Source organism: Sardina pilchardus, chromosome 3 (assembly GCF_963854185.1).
Source record: "Sardina pilchardus chromosome 3, fSarPil1.1, whole genome shotgun sequence".
Classification (NCBI taxonomy): domain Eukaryota; kingdom Metazoa; phylum Chordata; class Actinopteri; order Clupeiformes; family Clupeidae; genus Sardina; species Sardina pilchardus.
The window spans coordinates 32,595,672-32,619,705 of NC_084996.1; the positions used below are offsets into that span (position 1 = coordinate 32,595,672).

Sequence of the window (24,034 nt, forward strand, 5' to 3'; positions counted from 1 at the left end):
CATCCCCAACTTGTGTGTATCGGGGTATTTAACTCGACACAAATACACAGACTGGTATTATGGACATTTCAAAGACCACATTAAAATGCTATTGGCAATTGCTCACCAAACTCCAACCTTCTGTGTCATCACACAAAGTTGAAATGGTAATTAATTCTGTTTTTTGTAAATAATAAGCCAATATGATTAGACCAAATTAAATGACTAATAAGCAACTTCTGTAATATAAACTGGACATAAGTCATGGCGCTTACCAAGATTGGTACTTGGACGTTGACTGGAATGTCAGTAATGAGATAATCCCTCTAAAGCGTTAAACACTGTTCATCAAAGCCATCCATTACAAAGATGTCAACCTCCCTTTAAAGGACGCTGTGGGATTACCAGTCAGCTTCATGTAAGAATCAACGTCAGAAAGTTGTCCTAAAACCTTGTGTTCATAGTCCGTACGGTTCATAGGCTACATACTACACTGCGTTCCCAATTATTATGCAAATCACATTTTTCTCAGATTTTCCTAAATAGTTCATGCAAAAGCCAGTCAGTCTAATTTTAAAGTCATCAACCATTAGAGAATAATTAAAATTTTGTTGAACAAACCTCCCAATTATAGCAGTATTTAATAAACAAAAAAACTCCAAATGCACTGTTCCAAATTATTAGTTTCAAGATACTTTATAAGAACTAAACATGGTAATTTGTTGAATTTGCAGCATCACAGAGGTGATGTAAATTAAATAAAAAGTTATTTAGATCAAAAACATCAACAGGACAAGTTCCATGTTATCATTAGGACCCCTTCATTGATATCACTTTCACAACTGGTTATGGTTATGGTTGTGGTTATAGTTATTTAGCAGTTCATGCGTCCAATGAACTTGTGAGTTCTTGGAAAGTTTATGCTTTAATGTATTTGCAGAATAGCCTCCCAGAGCTGTCAGAATGTCAGAATAGCCTCCCAGAGCTGCTGCTTGGATGTGAACTGCCTCCCACCCAATAGATCTTTTACTTGATGATGGTTCTCAATAGGGTTGAGGTCAGGGGAAGATGGGGGCCATACCATGAGATTCTCTCCTTTTCCTGTCCATAGTAGCCAATGACCCAGAGGTGTTCTTTGTAGCATTTGTCATGCATACAATTGATTTTGCAATGGAAGGCATGCAGGGTTCTTCTTTTTGTACCACGGAAGAAAGTGGTCAGTCAGAAACTCTACTCTCATTTTCACACCATCAGAGACCCTAAAGGGGCCTACCAGCTCTCTCCCCATGATTCCGTCCCGAAACATGACTACCACCTCCTTGCTGATGTCTCAGCCTCGCTGGTACATGGTGGCCATTCACCAACCATCCATTACTCCATCCATCTGGACCATCTAGGGTTGCACGGCACTCAAACCTCTTTGAAAATTAGTATTCATGTATTCCTGAGCCCACTGCAACTGTTTCTGCTTGTGAGCATTGTTTAGGAGTCGCTGATAGTGGGTTTATGCACACTTGCAAACTTCTTAGGGATCCTGCACCTGGAGGTTTGCGGGACTCCAGAGGCACCAGCAGCTTCAAATTGCAATGGCATTTTTAGCAGTTGCTCTCTTAATCCTATGAATTTGTCTGGCAGAAACCTTCCTTATCAGTGGCGGTTTTAGGTACGGGCGAACCGGGCGGTCGCCCGGGGCGGCATCTTGTATGGGGCGGCATGAGCGCTTAACCCTATGAGCCCGACTGACGCAAAGTGCGTCAAAAAACACTCATGGGGGCGCTCGTGGAGGATCTCGCCTGGGGAGTAATTCAGTCTAGAACCGCCACTGTTCCTTATTATGCCTTTGTCTGCACCAATCTGCCTGTGCTATGAATCAGCAACAGATTTCCTCACAGTACCATGATCAAGCATAAGTTTTCAGAAAATATCCAATGATTTCATACCTTGTCCAAGGGAGTGCACAATGTCATGCTTTTCAGCAGTAGAGAGATCCTTTTTCTTTCCCATGTTGCTTAAAACCTGTGGCTTGCTTTATAATGTGGAACATACTTTTAAAGTAGTTTTCCTTTGATTGGGCTTACCTGGCAAACTAGTTATCACAGATGTAACATCTAAAGAGCCTAGATACACAATACCATTCATGAGTTTATTTGACAAAATGTTTATGACACTTAAATCCAATTTGCATAATAATTTGGAACACAGTGTAATTCCCTTCCCTTATCAGCACTCAGATCATATTGTTATTCTTGCTTATAGAATGACAATAAGTGCGCTTTAGAGCAGTTTAGTGCAGTGAAACTACGTTTCATCAGGCTACTTAACAACAAGTACAGTACATAGAATATTCCCTAACTTCTCAACTCTTTATTACACTCTAACCCATTAACTGCATAACAGTAGGCTAATTATATTTTTCTGCAAAATAGACAAATGTAGTTGTCCAACCTTATGCAACAAAGAGACTCACTAGGAGAGCGAATGAGAATGCATGCACACAGCAATTTCAAAACTTAGTTGTTGGTTATTCTGAAACAATGTTTAGCTCATTTCCTAACTCGAAACTTCAAGGCTATCATTGATTTAAAACTTTCTTTTTTTGTAAACAGAAAGGATGGAGACAGCAAAGAGGAGTTATTTCCAGGGTCCCACTCTGGGTCAAATGTAAAATTCTAGGATTTTTCCCTTACAAAAAATGTATTTCCATGACTTCCTGGCCTTGCTAGCGCCTACCACCGCACAAGGCAGGATGGGAACTCCCAGGCTAATGACTTCCTATAATGAATGGTACAATATACCGACCAATGAGCAGCTGCGTAGCATTCAAGAATGTTTTACTTTTTTAGAATGGGAGATGGATATATGAGCATTGAATAACCAAAGTTGGGCTACTCAAGCAAGCAGATAAACACCAGTTCTCCATGGAAATATTTGTATAAATGTATTTTGGCAAGTAAATGTTAAACTGTTCCAACAAAAGTCCCTAATGTTCTATGACCCCCCCACACACACTTCACAATGGTGAACTAAAACTAAAGGCTGTTGTTACAGGAGTGAAAGTACTATGTATACTTTTCAGCTGACCATTGCCTGAACCCAACATTGGGAAATGGATGAATATAACCCTTTGACTGTTTCGTTGGGGGGTGGCCATCAGCCATTGCGTACTGTGGACTGTCATTACTTTTTACTACAAATCCACCTGACAGGTTTTTTTTTACAACTCCTTACACAAAAATTCCTGTCTTCTTTGCAAAACTCTACACAAATATCCAACTTTTGCTCACACAAAATGTAAAATGTCTCGTAGCAAAATGAAACACACTTTCTTACATTATATTAGCTGACTCATTTGTTCAGCAAGTGAAGGAAATCACATCAAGACAATAACTTTTGTCAACATTTTATTCAATATAGACATTCATTATTAGTTGTATTTACATTGAAACATTTTTAATAATAGTTTTCACTGTACAGACTCATGTTAATCTCTCCACCGATGTCCGCACTGAGCATTGCAACATTTGTAGAAGGTAGTCATTGGCTCATCCGCTGATCTAGTTTGAATCTGCATGAAGTAAGCTCTTGGATGTTCACACTTTGGACAGGTTTCTAAAAAAAGCCGCAAGAGATAATGACTGTGATACAGTGACACTGTATTGAAGCATACTGAAAGCACAAAGAACGCCCCACAACATACCTGCCGTGGAATCAACATTTTCCCATGCTGCAGCTCCTCCAAGCACATCATCAACCTCTTTTAGCTTTGGATATTTTCTGTCGTTTACCTATAATAATAAAATAAAATAAAAATCATAAGGCCCGGGACTGTGCAGGAGGCATTCAGAAGCATCAATCAACAAAAATGTGTACCTTGTCCCTTTCCACTTCAGCCTTTCTTGGCTATGAATGTAACAATGTGAATGTATACAAATGTTACAGTAAACAACAACAAAAGACATACAGACAATATATACACATATATATTAGGGCTGGGCGATATACCGAATATACTCGATATATCGCCGTTTACAGTATGTGAGAAATTTTTTGTCATATCGCAAATATCGAGTATTTCACAATTTGTTAATTTTGCAAGCGGCAACATTTTACTGTCTATGGCGGCAACACTGCCGTTCTGTGCAGACCTGTGTCCCTATCCATCGTAACCTCTCCCCCTCCCTCTCAGTAACAACGTGAACACTCACCAACCAATCCTGAACTATCTATTCAGATGAGGGTGTGACGTCTAGGTGTAGCAGACGAGAAGAAGTGAACTTTCAGTGCAAAACAAGCAGCGGTAGCATGTCTAGGCCAGTGTTGGTCAACAACGAGCTAGGTTAATAGATGGAAGCAGTTCTGATTTGGTTATAGCCTACGAAACAAAAAACGAACCGAAACAGCAAGGGATCTTCAAATTAAAGTTACAGCGATGCCCATGCATTAGGCAGAAGGACTACATGTGCACGTCTGACTGTTTCAAAACGACAGCCCAAATGCGCACATCTCACTCTACACATGCATTTATTGTTCTATGCTCGTCTATATGAGTCCTCCCGATAGACCATAGGCCTACCATGGGTGTGTTGAAATTTTTGCATGCACACGTTTCCCTATGAGAAACATTCATAGTAGACTACTGGCAAGATTCAAAAGTACCTTCACCCCTGCTTTTACATACATGGACAGCAACAGTTATAGGCTATGCTAAGTGAGATGAGTGTGGCTTATTTGTTTTTTTATTATTCTGCGATAAGCTAGTGTGACCTGTGGGGTGTCCTATGAAGCCCGATTAGTGGCTTAGCGAGGTATGTTGCACTCAAAGCCAGGGTATACCGTCATACGAAAGTGGATCTGTTTTAGCGTCGCTGTATCACCATGGTGTCTTATGCTGCCAACCAAACCTGGTCGGGAGCAGGTTATGTGCTAAGTTATAGCTCAAATCGTGAAACACTACCACCCTCTGATCAATCCTAACCAATCCATTATCTTGAAAAACGTCTCACGTGAGAGATTCTGTCATACATCTTACAAACATTGTCACACCTCTTCAAACATTTCGAAACTCGAAAGCGGTTGTAACTATATTGGGCGTGCGAATATGTCACTACTATGGACGTGCACTGCACACCATACCATATCTGATGACCATCGATTTTTTGATGTTATACACTAATCCAGCATAGAGGTTAGATTCTCTGCCCGAGCCGGGCCGATATTTCCCGCTACTATCCTCGGGCCGGGCCGGGTCGGGCCTTTGATCAAGCATTACTGTTTTTTTTTTTTTTTTTTAAATATATATAGAATTTCTTTATTAGCCCAACTGGGTGGAGAGACTATGCCCTTATCTGAAATATTATATTTTTAGCGAGGTAGGCTTAAGTAACAAAATGTGTACAAAGTTGCAAGTAACAAAATGCAACACGTGCAGTGTTTCCCACAGATTAGAAGGCAATGTGTGGTGGTCGCCCCTTGTCTGGCGACGACCCATATTTTTCATTGCATCGCCTTTTTATCGTTCTCCTTTCATATAATGTATTTTTTTTTTACCAAGATGTTAAGCTTGTCTTGATTTGAAACACACACACATTATGTAATTATTTACATTATATAGGCCTATACTGACATTTCTGATATTCATAACAGCAAACTTTATGCAGATTATAGCCTAGGCCTACTATTCATATTACAACTCCACTTCTTAAATTCAGCTGTCTGGTTGAACCCTCAAAATATTGTAAACATAGCAGGCTAAGCTCATCATACTCTACTGGTTGGACTGTTCAGTTTCCCCACATGTGTTTAAGTTTCAAGGTAAGCTAATACTTTTTCTCCTTGGGACAGGCCCTTTTAAGTCTTGGAGTTGAAAAACATTGTTGGTCAGTCAACTTGAATACAAATGTCTGCAGCATAGCCTACTAATGATGCTAACCGAATATAACAGTAATTTAGCTAGTCGTCTTCTGTGCGTCAATACGTCCACGATTGTGAATGTTTTATTTGGATTAAATGTGCATGTGGAGGGCGGCTGTCCATTGAGCACGCACGAGAGCGGGCCAAGGAGAATGAGTTTACTTCTACTGTTTGGTCATTAAGTTGCACGTATAGACTACAAAAGTTGCGGGAGAAATTTATGCTTCTACCCGAGCAGCTCTGCTCGACCGTCCACACACACACACACACACAAAAGAGAGAGAGAAAATTGTTAGGCAGAGACTATTTGCACCCGGGTGTAAATAATGAACATTACTATTTACACCCGGGTGCAAATAATCAACATTACTATTTACACCCGGGTGTAAATAGTGTAATAATCAACATTACTATTTACACCCGGGTGTAAATAGTGTAATAATCAACATTACTATTTACACCCGGGTGTAAATAGTGTAATAATCAACAATACTATTTACACCAGATGTCTAACATCCATGTTCTCTGTCAATAGGCCTGTGTATTTACCAGCTCTACAGTAGGCTAGGCCTAATTTAGTTTTTAACAGTTTTTAGCTGTTTTGCCATGTCTGGGTTACTTGGAAGTGATTATACAAATATTAGGGTAATGAGTGGTCATGTGGTAGCTTCATCAAAGACAAGCTACTTTAAACCATCATTTACCTTAACCCTAACCTTAACCTTAACCCACGCCTAAGCGCCTTCCAGGCAGCGTTGGGGGCTCAAAGTCAAAACACAACCTTTCTAACAACTACTGAAGCCTACTTCTACTTAACTGTAGGCCTACTCATAACTGAAATAAAACCAGTCAATCTTTGACAGGTTCAAAAAGCACAAACTCTTATTTGCCGCGAGGTAACGTCATCTAAGAAAAAAGAAGTCATGGTGCGTACCTTGGCAGGCAAAAAAAAACGAATTTCAGCTGAGTTTCGAACCCAACACCTCGGGCATGGTAACCTGGTTACTTTACCGCTGTACTGCGCCCCGTCGAAGTACAAGGGGAGAATACTACAAATTGACACACTTGTTGGGGTTGCTAGGTAACGGTAAACAAAACTAAAAGATCGTGTTTCTTGATTTTGCTTGCAAACGGACGGCTTTACCCGTTCACTGAATAAAGTTTGTGGATATTTAGCACCACTTTCCCATCTCAAATATAGTTTTAATAATCCTAAGTTGTTAGATTTAGGTAGGCCATCTCCTGCCAAGATGGTCCCGCTATGTTGGATAGCACGCATTTCCGGTTTGGGTGCAAATAAGAAAATGCCTCCATTCCACTATTTACACCCGGGTGCAAATAATCACTCCGAAATTGTTATCATGTTTCTATACCATATATTTTGGAATTCATATATAAGTGTACATATTTTGTTGATAATGTTTGGTTTACAATCTGTATAAGTACTAGTAGCTATTGACTATTGGTTTTCAAGGAGACAGACAGCCGCGGTGTGCACGGAGGGTAGGGGCTGTGCGTGTGTCTGTGTGAATGAGAGACAGACGCGCGAGTGACAGAGAGGGAGCGCAGGGAAAGAAAATTCAGCTTTACGAATGCTGCGTGTATTTCAATAGCGTTTCAAAATAAGAATAAATAAATAAATAAAAGAATAACGAAACGCAATATGTGGCGGCCGGTGCTGAATCTGTGGCGCACCGCCACAAATTTGTCTATGTGTGGGAAACACTGACGTGTCATGCGCACGGTCTCCTCCAGTCCACTTGCACGCATCACACTGCTGCTCTGCTGTAGAACATTGTGTGGCCTATCTTAAGCGCAACATGGAGTTGGACGATATAAAGAAGAAAATTAAATCAGGAGAATTAACTTTGAGCAAGTCTGGAGGAAAGTCGGACGTATGGAAGAGTGGGAAGTGACAACATTTGCGTTGGCTTTGTCCAATGCATTAAGTGTGGCACGCTGCTGGTCTATGACAGCAAAAAAACGGGGACTTCGACCATGAACCGACACATGAAGCAGGCTTGCCATGGCAGAAGGGATGATAGTAGTCAGCCTTCAATGTCGTCGTTTGTCACTTCGTTGAGCAGCATACCCCTGAGGGCGAGGCAAGCCCTCGCGGAGAAATGCGTTGAGTTTTGCTGCAAGGACATAAGGCCGTTTTACGCTGTAAGTGGCCAGGGCTTCCAGGGGCTAGCTCAAGAATTGATCAACGTTGGTGCTACATATGGTCATGTTTCGGCCCAGTACATCCTACCTCACCATAGTACTGTTTCCAAGGCTTGCCTAGAAAAGGCCGATGAGAGGAGAGAAGTTCTGGCACAGATGCTCAAAGATGCTCTGATGAATGGAGACATAGGGATGAGCACAGATATGTGGACTGATGACTACAAAAAGCTCAGTCACATCGCAATAACGTGCCATTATATCACCGACGACTATACATTAGTTGGTAAAACTCTCACTACAGCAATGTTTCCCGTGGAGGATGCCAAAACGGGGAGAAATGTCAGACGCGAGACAGTGCGCCTGCTGGTCAGCAAATTTGGCCTCGACCCTAGCTTCCTCAGCCGAATAGTGTGGGTAACAGATCAAGGCAGCAACATAATAAAAGCCCTGGAACCATATTGACCCCTTGCCAATGATGTCATAAAAGTTCGCGCCACAGCGAAATAGCTAGCTGGACGGCAAGAAGACGAGTCAAATCAATGGGTTCTGATGGGACGTATAGCGCTAGCTCAGAGATTATATTGAAATTTTACCTTCATAATGCCCTTCCACACTGCTAGCATATTGTTTGTAAGGAATCAACATCCGATTACTTGATACAGATATATTTTGCTTTGTTTTCTTGAGTGTTTCGGGAGTATTTCAACCACGATTGCACTGTCATCTGGTCCGTCTACTTAGCTCAGCAAGGGTTGTTATAGCAACCATAAACTCTGAATGGGACGGCGCATTTAACGAGTTCAGTGCTAGGATAAACGTTACCTACGTTAGCTAATAATAGTGTTCAATGACCGCTAACGTTATTTCATATACTGATATGTTATGTTTTGACTATGTTACATCTGTTAAGAGCATTACAAATAAAGTGGCCAAATCGGTTTGAAATATTTTAGCCCAGAAATACTTAATATGGGTGTTAATATACAGTAGGCTAATATTAACAGTAGACTACGATCTAGCTGCCCTATGTTAGTGTTATCACTAGTTTAATAACTATGTAAATTTGCGATCACAACCCATTTCACTTTACAACACCTCTGGCATGTTTATATGACTACCAGACGCTGACCAAAGTAATACAGGGTCATTCCGTGTCAAATCACCCAGTGCCGGAAAGTGACCCTCTCCGAAAAAATCTGAAATAAATCACAGGTGTTTGTAGACTAGACCTATGCACAAATCTGAAATAGTATACCTGGATCACTAATGGTTTAAAATCTACAGCCCTTTGAAGCTTCAAGTCATTTTAAGCATTGTGGTGAACAGTCCTTTTTGGTCAACTTGCAACGTTATTGGTTCATTTGGTATTTCACACACATCAGTGAAACTATGTGAATGGAAGCACATTTTCCTGTTGAATTAAGAAATCTAATCAGATGAGACGTGTCTTGTGTAATTTCCCCTCTGCAAAGCTCTGAAAATGGCTATAAATTCATTATGTGAAAAGACATCATCACTTTTGAAGGCTTCTCATTCGAAAGGTATGTGCCACAAATTTCATCAGGTTTTTTTCCCACTCATATATGGACTATAAGGTCATGTCCATGCATCAACTTTGGTTGTAATCGTTGTCATATTGTCAGAGCATTTTGTTTTAATTGGGCTTGATTTTCAAAAAGCCCATTTTCGTCCTATCATTTCACCATGTGGACAGTTAACAGGATTTTTTTTAATTTTACCATATCACATTCTGTATGTGAGGATCATCTGTCCAAAATTTGGGCTTGTTGCTGAGTTTCTTTATTGGAGATATGATTTTTGGAAAATATTCTCTATAAATCCACTGAACTTGCATTGGATCTGCAGTACTACTTTGCACCACATGGGATGCTCTTTTAATACAATGGAAGTCAATGGAAGAGTAAGAGATTCACTTGTTTGCTGCACATATCCAATCTAAACACACATTTTATGGTTCATAGTTGAATTGCTCCAAGTAATGATTGCAACATGAACAACATACTACTCATAAATAAATCTTATTTAGCTAAATAAACTGATCAAGCTAAATATACACACATAAGACTGACTGATCATACATGCAGCAAGAGGATTTAGCTTGCCATCTTTGTAACAGTTTTCTACACCACCATAGAAGTTGGAAAATGAAAGTCATGAACATATTCAAGAAAAAAGGGGTTTCAAGAATTCAGTGCATTATCAGATGCAGAAAAAGCGTCAGATGCAGTTTAGAGCAGATATTTCACTTGATGAAGATGACCATGCATGTTTCCATCACATAAAAGTTTTAATCAAAAGGTATGAGGGCTTAAAACGCTATTGCCTGGATCCAAGACGCATTCATGAAAAGGAGATAACTCATCGAGTATCTTGTATGTATGATGACCAGTCAGTCTTATGTGTGTATAATTTGCTTGATCCGCTTATTTTCTCTAAATAACATTTATTTATGAGTAGTATGTTGTTCATGTTGCAATAATTACTTGGAGAAATTCAACTATGAACCATAAAATGTGTGTTTAGATTGGATATGTGCAGCAAACAAGTGAATCTCTTACTCTTCCATTGACTTCCATTGTGTTAAAAGAGCACCCCATGTGGTGCAAAGTAGTACTGCAGATCCAATGCAAGTTCAGTGGATTTATAGAGAATATTTTCCAAAAATCATATCTCCAATAAAGAAACTCAGCAACAAGCCCACATTTTGGACAGATGATCCTCACATACAGAATGTGATATGGTAAAATTGAAAAAAAATCCTGTTAACTGTCCACATGGTGAAATGATAGGACGAAAATGGGCTTTTTGAAAATCAAGCCCAATTAAAACAAAATGCTCTGACAATATGACAACGATTACAACCAAAGTTGATGCATGGACATGACCTTATAGTCCATATATGAGTGGGAAAAAAACCTGATGAAATTTGTGGCACATACCTTTCGAATGAGAAGCCTTCAAAAGTGATGATGTCTTTTCACATAATGAATTTATAGCCATTTTCAGAGCTTTGCAGAGGGGAAATTACACAAGACACGTCTCATCTGATTAGATTTCTTAATTCAACAGGAAAATGTGCTTCCATTCACATAGTTTCACTGATGTGTATGAAATACCAAAAGAACCAATAACGTTGCAAGTTGACCAAAAAGGATTGTTCACCACAATGCTTAAAATGACTTGAAGCTTCAAAGGGCTGCAGTTTTTAAACCATTAGTGATCCAGACATACTATTTAAGATTTGTGCATAGGTCTAGGCTACAAACACCTGTGATTTATTTCAGATTTTTTTGGAGAGGGTCACTTTCCAAATTGGCTGAAATTGGGTGATTTGACACGGAATGACCCTACATTGAACTACAAAAGATGAAGTGAAGGTGTTCACTTCTTCATAATGTAATTTGCCGTACATCTCTTATCTTTCCGCCGTCCTTCATGGTGCCGTCCGGCGCTGTCACGTCACTTTGTGACGTTTCAGCAAGGGGTCAATAGGAGGCTTTCTTGTCTTGATCACCTTATTAATACTGTCCTTCGGCACGGTCTGCATACCAACGCACTGGCCGACAACGCGCCTGATATAGGAGAGACCATCTCTGTTGCTAAAGGACTCGTGAGATATCTGAAACAATCTGGCCTGGTGGCGCAATTATCGAAGACAGTGCTACAGATGGGGGACACACGATTTAGCACAGTGTACCTCACACTGAAGTCAGTGCAGGACATCTACACAGAGCTACGGGAGAAGCTGGAGACCCGCGGTGAGCTTGAGCACATCGAACATATTGCACCTGACTCATTGAGCCTTCTGGTCACTTTTTTGGAGCCATTCTATGAAGCCCAGAGAGAGTTGGAGGGTGACAAATACCCAACGATAAACCTGGTCTGCCTCTGGGTTGAGAGGCTGAAGAGACATTGTCGGCCCTCTCCCACCGACTCTCCGCAGCAAGCCTTTGTGCGCCAAAGGCATGCCGTGTTCATTGTGGACAAAGTTCAGGTGAACATGCTTCACAAAGTTGCTCTTCTTCTCTGGCCCAAATTCAATCAATTGAGGATGATGTCTCCTGAAGAGATAGCTGAAGTCCACGCTAACGTTCGTACCCTACTCTTGACTGTGGAAGATGCTGCAGCAGCTGTAACGAGCAGTACCGGAATGCTTTGCGCCGGGTGTGTTAAAGTCGCTTGACGTCACCCATAGGAATACAGCGCATTCCGACAAGACATGTGAAGTTCCAGAGCTGCCGACTTTTCAAAAAACCTTGGAGTGAGATTCTGTCAGGAGTGACCAAAAAGTTGTCCCGCACTCAGCCTAGTGTTGTCAATGGTAAACAATTATTGTTTACCATTTTAGTGTATTTGGTGATTTAATCATCTGTAGCCTAATATTGAATATTGTGTGATCATTCACACAAGTGGTCATCCAAGATTCTGCTCGACCGTCCACACACACACACACACACAAAAGAGAGAGAGAAAATTGTTATCATGTTTCTATACCATATATTTTGGAATTCATATATAAGTGTACATATTTTGTTGATAATGTTTGGTTTACAATCTGTATAAGTACTAGTAGCTATTGACTATTACACTTAGTCATATCTTTAAGTGGTGTGTAGTGTAGGTCTAATTGAGTGTGCATTAGTGGTGTGTATAATTGAGTGCCTGTCGCTTTAAGAAATACGTTTAACAAGGAAGCAATTTTGCTTTCTGTGTCATTAGATAAAATACATGTCCAAAACAAGTCGAAGAAAATCTTTCCTGGATCATATAAGAGATGAGTGTCTTGCAATGTTTCATTATTCATCCACACGTTCCAGCAAACAAACAGTGCAACAAAAGTGCAACAAGTTAGTCTAAAGTTAACATGTAGGGAATCCAGTTCATCCAGACAAACTAATTTCTTTGAAGCTTAATTAACGATAGGCCTATATATGATTTGTGACATTGATTGTAACAACATAGGAGCTACCTAGTCTTTGACCAGATTGGCGATTTTCTCGACAATATAAGGTTTCTCCCGCGGACGTCGAGGAGTTTGAAATAAAAAGGAACGAACGAGTCTCAGGTCTCACCCAAGATAAGAGTTTGTTTTGCGTGAGAAAATGGGTGTATGGCGTGTGTGCGTGTGTAAACAGGCAAAATCGTGTGTCACGAAAGCATGAGAGTTGACAGCTCTGTGAGAAGTAGCGGAAAGGTGGATCTGCGCCGACTGGCCCAGAGATGAGCTAAAACACTGCCATGGGCCATGACACTGGGACACAAAAAGCTGTGCTTCGTCACTATCGCATCGAAGCTATGAGCTGACATCATTAAAAACTGGTTTGGCTTACCACAAACACGACCATCTAACTTAGAGACGTGTGAAACATTAAAAACCATCGGATACACCTTTGAAGCTGATGACACGAACGTTAGGCTACTCTACTCGCAATTCAGGAATCAATTCGCGATTCAGGAAATCAGTATGCGTGAACACGCGTGCGTGTGTGTGTGTGTGTGTGCACTGTGTGCGTGTCGAGTCCTATAACAGGTGTCCAAGTTACACATAAAAACGTAGACTACGCTTACCTTTCTTGTAATATTGTGCACGTAAGGACATGTGTTGCAGGCGAACCTGTAGCATCTCTGTCCCTCCTCAACAATTAGCACATTCCCACATGTTGGACAAAAGAGGAGCATCCTCGTTTCAATAAGTAGGCATTCAGGTTATTAATCCAGAAAAAAATAAGTTGCTTCTTTCTGGCTGAATTGGTTTCATACAGTTAAACAACAATACTTCATTACAAATTTACCAATGTAAGTCACTCTCACACGTTTCGCTCAGTGATGAAACATCCGTTCTTAGTATCACACTCTACTGCCACTTAGTGGACTGGAGCGCAGAACTTCTTCTTCTTCTTTGTTTATTGGCAGATTACATCTCTTTGGTGCATAGTACCGCCACCAACTGTACAGGAGTGACTTGGCATAATATCATGGTAATCTATACATAGATTTCTCGAAAACATGCGCGCGCACGCAAGGGGCAGAAAGCACCATGAACAGCATTAAGCAGCTGCTCTCCGTGAAAAGATTTAAATGAATTTTAGTGCCGAAAACAGCACTATTCGAAATGACGATGGTTAGATAATGTTCAGGAATGTAAAGTAATGCATATATTTGCCAGAAACCACCAAAACCGCCAAAAAGACGATGTTTTATAAATAATGAAAACGAACGACAAACTCTGAAATAAGCTCATAAATGAGATGTTATCATAATTTAGACAACAGTGGCATACAAAAAATGCCGATTATAGCGTACAGCAACTGGTTATTAGGTTAACTTTATAACTTTAAGACCGGCCATTCGGCGTCTTCTGCCCCGTGGGTGCGCGCGCATCTAGTTTTGTTAGTAAACAGGAAATCTGTGTATGCTTTAAGAGGAAACGTTAAAGTTAAAGATAAAGAAAGGGAAAACATAAATTAAAAATAATAATAATACAAAAATAAAAAAAGGATCCTAGAGCCTTGTAGAACCTGATAATGTAATAAATCCCCGATAATGTATAACCCGATAATGTAATAAACAAATGGCACTTGAGTCCATTGAAAATGTAATACAACCTGATAATGTAATAACTTCCCGATAATGTAATAAAGTGCATTTCCCAATAATGTAATACACTTTTTACTTATAATGTAATAACGTATTGCATCAACGGGAGGTTATTACATGATCAGGTTAGCCTTCATTTCGCAGGTCCAGATAATGTAATAACTCCCCAATATTGTAATAAATTAATAGCAGACCACCCGTAACTGGGGCTCAAGTGGTGATACTGTGTAGGCAACTCTAGCTGGAGTGCTCTAGCGCCACCAACAGGTCAAATTTGAACAGGCATGAATGTTTATTAACTTTTGACCTGTTCATCCATTTTTAACAAACAATGTATCACTGGAACCCTTGGGCCAAGCCGAATTCAATGTCTTTTTCAGCCATATTGGATTTTCTGCCATCTTTGATTTTATCAAAAACCTTTAAAAGGCTTCTCTTGACACAAATGTTGTCTAATCTTTCCAACATGTTGCCCAGATTATCTTTATACCATGACACACAAATGCATTCAACATCTTGAAATTCAAAGGCTTTTAGCTGTGACGGCCTATAAAACTTGCCGTAGATGTCGCAAAACAGGAAGTAAGCCTATTTCTCAGCAACCCTTTAACATATCTCAACCAAATTTGGTATATAGACTCATGACATCATCCTGGGGACCTGTGACCACTAGGGGGCTACATATTCTGTCCAATCTTTATGCAACTTGGCATATGATCTTCAGGCCAAGCTGAGCAAATGTGTCAAACAGCTTTTTTAAAAAACAAAATTCAAAACAGCTTGGCTGTGACATCTATCTAAATACGACGCCATGGTCGCAAAACAGGAAGTAAGGTCATTTCTCAGCTATCGTCATAATCAAACATGGTACATAGATTCATGAGATCATCTGATACCACAAAAATGGTGACCTTTGACCTCCAATGGCACTGTATTCAAACTGTTTATTTAATTTAGCACACAACAAAAGTAACTTATATCCAGAAAAGCCAGTAAAACTAGATGCACATTCTCTCTGCAAATATCAAGCACGCTTTTGTTTCCATCGCCTACTCCATCCCCTACTGCAACTTTTATGTATGTAAATGAGTGTGTGCATGTGTGCGCTTGCTTTTGTGTATGAGTGCTTCTCTGTCTATGAGTGTGTGTGTGTGTCTGCTTGTCTGTTTGTGTGTGTTTTATGTGTCTCTATGTGTATATGTTCACTATGTTCTCTGCCGTCACTGTCACTCCAATATCAGATCACACACACACACGCACACACACTCAGTGATGAGCAGTAGCGTCGCTACTTTTGTAGCGACGCTACTATAACCACATTTTTCAGTAGCTTGACGGTAACGTCGCTATTTACAAAACCAAGTAACTTTTCTGTAGCTAAGCTATTTTATTGATCAAGTAGCGCAGTAGCGTCCTCGAAAGCTATTTTCTCCTGGACATTTCTGATGTTCATACATAACAGCGTCTCCTGCAGCCATCAACACCACAAATTAGGAAGACAGCCAGAATGTTATGTTTCCACGACAACACGCTGGGTACAAGCGCATGCGGTAGGGTTGCCACTAGGGATGTAACGATTACCGGTGTGACGGTAAACCATGATAAAAATGTGGACGATAACAATTACCGTGTAAATTTCGAATATCATTATTATCACGGTTGATACTACGGTGTGGTAACCGCGTGTTTAATTCTTCCCAGCTTCATCCGAGCCTGCTTTTGATACAAGCTGGTAGGCTACTAAACAAACAAAACTTTACCTTACTAATTCTGTTGTCTAATTGATGGATTTAATGATTCGGATAAGGCTACACCTGCTTTTAAAGGGCGCAACATTTTCACCCCAAAACATGCGCTGTATCATGTAGCCACTCTGCGTCTTTTTATGTAGGCCTACACGTTCACATTAAATCTAGGCTATTCCACTAACGTTATCAGGAGAATGCCGTGAAGTGTTATGTTGAGCGCCGGGTGTCACTCATTGGATATAACAGATATACAGATAAACAGATAAGTTAAGCTATAAGCAGCCAATTTAACATTTCCAACCGAGGAAAAAGTGAGCACAATGCCACGGTAACCTACCTACAGTAGGCTATGGAATCTAGTTCATTTAGGCCTACTGTTTAATTCAATTTCCGAAAATAGCTACACAGCCTATTGGCAAACTTTTACGCGTTGAGAGAGTTCCATCTAGGTAACTATCCCGTTAGCTCACGTGTCATGTCTATCATTAATAGGCCTACAGTAGCCTAGTGCTCACCAAATCATAGAAGTTAACATTGCAAGACACTTATCTTTTCTATGATCCCAGCAATATTTTTTATTTTGAACATTAATTGTATTCAATGAAAACGGATATCCTTGAACTATGCGTGACTACTTTCCTAAAACCGAATGAAGGTTAATATAATTACTTCATGTATCTCTTAAAGTGACAGGCACTCAATTAGACTACACAACACCCCTGTAATGTCATTAAAGACAAGTGTAATAGTTTAAAAATCAATATGAAGTATTCAAATTACTGAATATTTTTAGCTATAAGTAATTATGCAGATCCTAAGATATTATAAACTATTAGCAAAATATATGAATTTATGAATTCAAAATATGCAATAGAAATGTGAATGATCGGTATCATGCTGAAGGCAATAAGGGTTTGCCTATATTTTTAATGTAATAAACACTGTCACACTTTTTTTTAAATACCGTGATAGTACCGAAAACCGTGATAATTTTGGTCACTATAACCGTGGGGTTAAATTTTCATACCGTTACATCCCTAGTTGCCACACGTTTTGCCACACGTTCCTGGGATTGTTCTCTTTTTTTAAATGTCCCGTTTTTTGTTGCATAAGCACTTCTATCTTTTTTAAGTAGGCCTATTACCTGATGTTCACTTCTAATACAATCTACGTTCAGCTCATGCAATCCTAGGCTACTACTTTTCCTTACAGTATCTTGATCCAGCTGCGCGTATTTGATTGGTTAATGCAGCCATGTGAAACGAAAGTTTACCTTAACCATCACGACCGGCCATGTATGAATTGTAATGATATGCGACCGCCTATTATCACGTAGGCCTACACTATTCTCTTCCTTGAAAATACATTTATTTTATTTACAATTTCAAAAGGCATTCTTGCATAACTAGAGCTAAAACGTGCTCTGATTTGCATCTGTTTTTTGTGTATTGGGCTATCAATACATCAATCTTCATATTTTAGCCCTTATCTGACTGAAAGTTGTGTTGATCACTAATATTTCGTGGACTTGCAGTTTTAATTGAAAGTAGCTGCTATGTATCAAGCTACTTTTGACAAGATTTTGTAACTTAGCTTGCTACATTTTTATGGGTGGTAGCTTCTGTGTAGTGAAGCTGAATTTATTGTAGAGTAGCTTGTAGCTTAGCTCACTACACAAATCAAGTAGCTTGCCCATCACTGCACACACTCACACACGCAGGCATACACTCGCACGCACACATGCGCACACACACACACACACAGGCACGCGCAGATACACCCACAGAGAGAGAGAGAGAAAGAGAGAACACACACAGAATACACACAGATAACACAGAACACACACACACACACAGACACAGAGAGAGATAGAAAGAAAGAGAACACACACAGAATACACACAGAACATGCACATACACACACATGCAAACACACACGGGCACACAGAAACGCACCCACGCGGCACACACACACACAGGCTATTGTACATCTCACACACACACACTCACTTCTCAGCTCCGGTGGTCTCACACAGTGCTGCATCTCACAAAACTTACTCAAAGATGTGTGTGTGTGTGTGTGTGTGTGTGTGTGTGCACACTGTGCATCTGTTTGTGTGTGTGTGTGTTAGGTGTGTGTGTGCACTGTGCATCTGTGTGTGTGTGTGTGTGAGGTGTGTGTAGGTGTGTGTATGTGTACTGTGCATCTGTGTGTGTGTGTGTGAGGGTGTGTGTGTGCATGCATGTGGGCGTGTTTGTGCATGTGTTTGTGTAATTATTTTTATGTACGTGTGTGTGTGCTGATGGGTGTGTGTGTGTGTGTGTGTGTAGGTATGTGTCTCTGTGTGTGTGTGTGTGTATGTGCCTGTGCTTGTCTGTGTTTGTGTGTGTGTGTGTGTTCCTGCATGTTTGTGTGTGTGTGTGTGTGTGTGTGTGTGTGTGTATGACCGTAGCATCCAGCACCCAGAGCAACCCTTCGCTTAATACCACCATCTATAGGCCGATAGTCCTGAATGTACACATAAATCCATTTATTTTATAGTCCCCCATGGATGAAATTCCACAAAACTTGGCATACTCCCAGAGGATGTCAGGTTAATCGTACACTTGAAATTTGGTGCAGTTCATAACATCTCATCTGAAGATAGGGGCAATTAAAGCAATATTACATTGCATTTTCATTTTTTACCATGGGGGTGCAAATCACAAATGACTGGTTATAAGCTAAGTTGATGCAGGCTCTTGAGACCAACATACCATAAACATTTTGTCATCCTCGGTGGCACGGTTCAGGTGGCTATGTAGGCGCGGGGGTGGAGTGACCCCCGGGGACAAAACGAAATATTTCCGTAAAAGTCTACTGGGGCTACATGCCCACCAAGTTTCATGTTTCATATGACGGGGAAAAAAAAATCTTTGACAACGACTATAGGACCACTGTTACGGCCCGGCTGCGCAATGTCCTAACCCCGCCCATTTTGCAATTACGGGCCTGTGTGCTCGTTTCCTCTCTTCCTCTGTGTGCCCAGGTGTGCCTAATTTGGAGGTGAATATAGGACCAGCTCCGTCTGTGCTTGGGGCGGCACTCCTCCTCCCGGCTTTGACTTTGGATTTCGTTACGTGGCCGTTGTTCCCTTTACTGACTTACACTTTGTGCAATTACCATATACACTGACTTGCAACACACGCTTATCCTTATTTCTTAATATTAGTTTATGTTAACTTTATTTAATAAATTCATGTATTATTATTTCAATGCTGCGTTGGTCTCCCCTTAATGTACATACCTGAGCCAGTATGTTACACCGCTTCGCTAGCTACGCTTCGCTAGCTATGCTAGCGGCGGTCATAATAAACATGTTAAAGGGTTGCTGAGAAATTGGTTTACTTCCTGTTTTGTGATCTCTACGTCTTGTTTGTTTGGCTGTCACGGCCAAACGCCCTTGAATTTCAAGATGTTGAATGCGTGTCATGGTCTGAAGATCATCTGAACAATGTTTCGAGAAACCTTTTAAAGAGAAACCTTTTAAAGGTTATGGATCAAATCAAAGATGGCAGAAAATCCAATATGGCCCAAGGTTTCCAGCGATACATTGTTTGTTAAAAATGAATGGACAGGTCAAAAGTTAATGAACATTCATGCATGTCTAACTCAGACCTGTTGGCAGCGCTAGAGCTCTTGAGCTTGCGTTGCTTACACAGTATCATCACTTGAATCCAAGAAATGGGTGGTCTGCTGTTAAATTATTACAATATTGGGGGATTATCACATTATCAGGACCTGCTAAATGAAGGCTAACCTGATAGTGTAATAACCTCCCGTTAATGCAATACGTTATTACATTATTGGTAAAAAGTGTATTACATTATTGGGAAATGCACTTTATTACATTATCGGGAAGTTATTACATTATCAGGTTGTATTACATTTTATAACATGACATTCAGAACATTAACCATTACTATTCCCAATTAACCATCGTGTACCATTAAGACATGACCCAAGTCTAGCCTGTACACCCCTTCTCTTCTCTTCTCCTCCATACATTTTCCTGAATTGTGTGATAATGTCTTCCATTGTACTCTACCTTCCATTCATTTTGCCATTTCAACTGCTGATTTAATGATGTTATAGAAGTTCTCACGTAGCAGTCTTGTAAACTCCCAACTTCTGGATTCGACTGGAACTTCACGGGATGGGATTCAAGTGCTACGTGAGAACTTTGCGCCTAGCTAGCGGTGCTTCGCCGGCGATGAGGCTGAATATAGTTCCAAGTAAAGATCTGCCCAGGTAATGGTCTCGTTCGATTTTGCATTATGATTTGTACTCGTTTTGAACACACGGCTCCCAAGATATATTTAGAAAAAAATGTAGACGTCTCGGTCACTTTTTTGGAGGACGTGCTCACTGACACCCTTCATCTACAGCAACTGTGCTAAGCTAAAGCTAAAATCGCTGCTCCCAAAGCAGGAGAATGCCAGGACGGATTTTAACCGGGGTTTTTTCACTGTTCTAACTCTGGGGGTGACCGAGACTAGCTTAATTTCATTTTTGGGTGGCGTATTCCTTTAAGCTAGGAGGGTATCTAGCCAGCTTCGTTTCAAGTCATATTCATATGGATAAATTACGAGTGGAAGCAGAGGGCAGACCAAAACCTTCTGTGGAAATTACACAGCTCGTTGATGCTACGGTAAGGAGACATTTCAATTGTAGAATGTGAGGAAGAACCGTGAGTAAGGCTGGACGATATACCGTTATGTAAGGGATAATCAACGACGCGCCGTGCGTCTATAGGAAAAGAATGCACGTTCGAAGTGGTAATAAGGTCCCGACGCCGCAACCGCGTCGGTCGACGGGGTTTGCTTCACCAAAAATGTTGATGACCAGCCGCCACTGCGTGAGTGACTCTCATCTGGCGCAATGATCAAGGAAAGTTGCAAAACACCATGGGCGCAGTGATATGATCTGATATCATGCAGTATCTAAAATTAGTCCCCACAGGCAACAAGCAGAAGTAGCCTATTGGTTGCATTTTTATTGTGCAAGGATGTGCATTGACTTTTGTGAGAAAAAAAAAAACATAACAAAAATACCTAATGAATGTAATCAAAGTGATAGTTCTACTCTGTCATCATACTTCTGTGTCATCATTGCTGCTTACAAAAAAGTTTTCCCTATGTAAATATGGAAATATGACAGAACATGGATCTCCACTCCAATGTTCTTATCAAAGAAATATTTGTTCCTCTGCAGGGATGCAAATGAATGGCTGTGTATATCAGGAAAAGTTGATGGGCAACTCTTTAAAATAGCCACTGCCCTTGTAGACAATCCATCCAAGGCCAAGGCAAGTTCATCATCAGCAGGGTATGCAAAGTCTTCTTCTACAAAGAGTATTTATCATGCATTATATATATATATCAAAGGGTTAGCATTTACAAATCATTATGTTTTGAATTTGGCAAAATTATTGTCCCATGTAATCATGTTTTAGGCCAGATGTCTCATCTCAGACATCTTATGAAAATAGGAAAATGTTCTAAACCAAAAGCTTTGAATACAGATACTTCCGGATGCCATTGGAAACTGTTCCTGCTTTCCAAACAATTTCCCTGTCTCTCTAATGCACCAGCTGAAGTCAAACCGGTAAAAACAATCTTAATTTTTATCAATTTACTGTTCGCTGTTTTACACTGAGTTTATTGGGACTAGTTGTTAAATGACGTTGCAATATGTACTTCTGCGTTAGAATATTTGAATTAAATAATAATCATTAGACTTTGTAGCCATTTCTTGACAAATAGTGATCTATAATGCAATTATGGATCTAACTGAAAGTTTGAATTACTTTGATATTGTTAGACCATTTCATATAGGCTACATTTCCCCTTATGCAAAATATTGATATACAGTGGGGAGAATAAGTATTTGAACCCATGCTAAAGTTGACTAAAAAGAGGAATATGAAATCATGTTTTAAAATTGATCTTAATGCCTTGATAACAAAAATGAGTAAAAATCCAACCTCTAGAACGCCAATTTTCTTTGTGAATGAAGAATGTATCGTAAATAAATAAATGTTCTTCCTTAAAATAGGAGAGAATAAGTATTTCACCCCTGCGTTAAATTCCCATAGAGACAGGAAGATGTTTTATATGTTTTTATTTTTAATATTAGCTGGTTTGATTTGCATTGAGCTCAATGAGCAACAAACAGGCTAATAGGCTAAATGGGAAAAAAAACACCATGCCAATCTCTAGGTATGGTGAAGGGTATGTGATGATGTGGGGCTATTTTAATTCCAAAGGCCAAGGGGATCTATTAAATAGCTGGCCTCTAACTGAAAAAAGGTGTACATAAATCCAGCGAAACACGGAAGTAACGCAGCGCCGTCATTACTGCGTGGCTGGTAAGGAAGTAGCGTGTTGGTCCCGTAGGCGGCTGCTGCAGACCTTAGCTGTAGATGCTAAATGTTTTTTTCTTTTAGTTTTTTCTTTAATTTTTTTAGTACGATGCTGTTCAGTGATGCCGGGAAGAGCGTGTTTTGTTGTCGGCTGTTTTAACAACAGTATGAAAATACAGGCCTGGAATAAAACCGTTTGTGAAATTCACAAACCTCTGTTGCACATTGACTGCCCATGTGTACGGCCATATGGATTACACAGAGTTCCTGGTGGAGCCGAGGACCAAGATGTGCGTCAAAAGTGGATGAAATACATACGATTAATAAAATAATCCTGAATACCTGTAAGAACATGCACTTTACTGCTACAACTGGTCGTGGCTAATAGCTATTTGCAACTTCTGAAGCTTGTGAACATATTGGCACAGCTAGTAATCACGGCGTTCGGTTTTATTGTTGTCAATTAATACATGTCTTAATACCTTATGTTGTTGTTAATAAATTACCTTCATCGGTAAGTTTTAGTCACAGCCTGACATCATCTACCCAATGTTCCCTTTCACCTGACATTTCACCTGTTAGACATTCTCTGACAGGATGCTTTCATTGAAAAGCACAGGCACATCAAGATGAAGTGTCACATCATCACACTCCGCAGGCACGCAGTAATGGCGACAGGCAAGATGGCAGTGCCCATAAAGTTCACGCTGGATTTGTATATATGTGATGATGTGGGGCTATTGTACAGTATTTATGACTGATGCCATGTTCCTAATGGTCTCTCGATGTAGAGGAGCTATGAAAAAATGGTTAGGGTCAAAACCTTGTGTTGTGTCGCGTAGGCCTATTCTTAGTCAAAAGTGACAAGAGGAAATACAGTAGGAAGCAAACTTTGGTTGTGCACGCTGCCATCAGACAGACAGTTGGATGTTTAATATGCACAAATAATTACAAATATTGCATTAAGCTTAAGTAAATTGTTATTTGCTCACAATATAGGTTTGGGTTTTTGCTGATGACAATGGTAAATGGTAAATGGACTGCATTTATATAGCGTTTTTATCGGCTTCTGCGAGCATCCAAAGCACTTTACATACAGTATCATGCCTCACATTCACCCATTCACACACCGATGGCGGAGGCTGCCATGCAAGGCGCCAACCTGCTCCTCGGTAGCACTGGGGTTAGGTGTCTTGCTCAAGGACACTTT

The 24,034-nt window shown here is 40.2% G+C and overlaps 2 protein-coding genes across 2 annotated transcripts in view; one reads left to right on the forward strand and one right to left on the reverse strand.

Moving 5' to 3' along the window:
* Positions 1-3,367: 3,367 nt before the first annotated feature.
* polr3k (polymerase (RNA) III (DNA directed) polypeptide K) lies at positions 3,368-13,915 on the reverse strand. Its single transcript, XM_062531243.1, has 3 exons — positions 13,645-13,915; positions 3,677-3,764; positions 3,368-3,588 (listed from the first exon to the last, which is right to left on the reverse strand). Exons 1-3 carry the CDS (start codon positions 13,753-13,755, stop codon positions 3,461-3,463), a joined length of 327 nt encoding a protein of 108 aa, XP_062387227.1. The 5' UTR covers positions 13,756-13,915; the 3' UTR covers positions 3,368-3,460.
* Positions 13,916-21,983: 8,068 nt separating this feature from the next.
* Positions 21,984-24,034, forward strand: part of LOC134076242 (uncharacterized) — a 71,050-nt gene continuing 68,999 nt past the window's right edge. Inside the window, exon 1 of the mRNA XM_062531244.1 lies at positions 21,984-22,067. The gene's annotated coding sequence lies outside the window, so the exon portion shown is untranslated. The remainder of the gene's footprint in view (positions 22,068-24,034) is intronic.

Coding starts and splice junctions, on each gene's coding strand:
- polr3k (XM_062531243.1), bottom strand. CDS start 13,755: ATGCTCCTCTTTTGTCCAACATGTGGGAATGTGCTAATTGTTGAGGAG. Junction 3,765..13,644: donor TGCACAATATTACAAGAAAG/GTAAGCGTAGTC, acceptor TTATTATTATAG/GTAAACGACAGAAAATATCC. Junction 3,589..3,676: donor AAATGTTGATTCCACGGCAG/GTATGTTGTGGG, acceptor GGCTTTTTTTAG/AAACCTGTCCAAAGTGTGAA.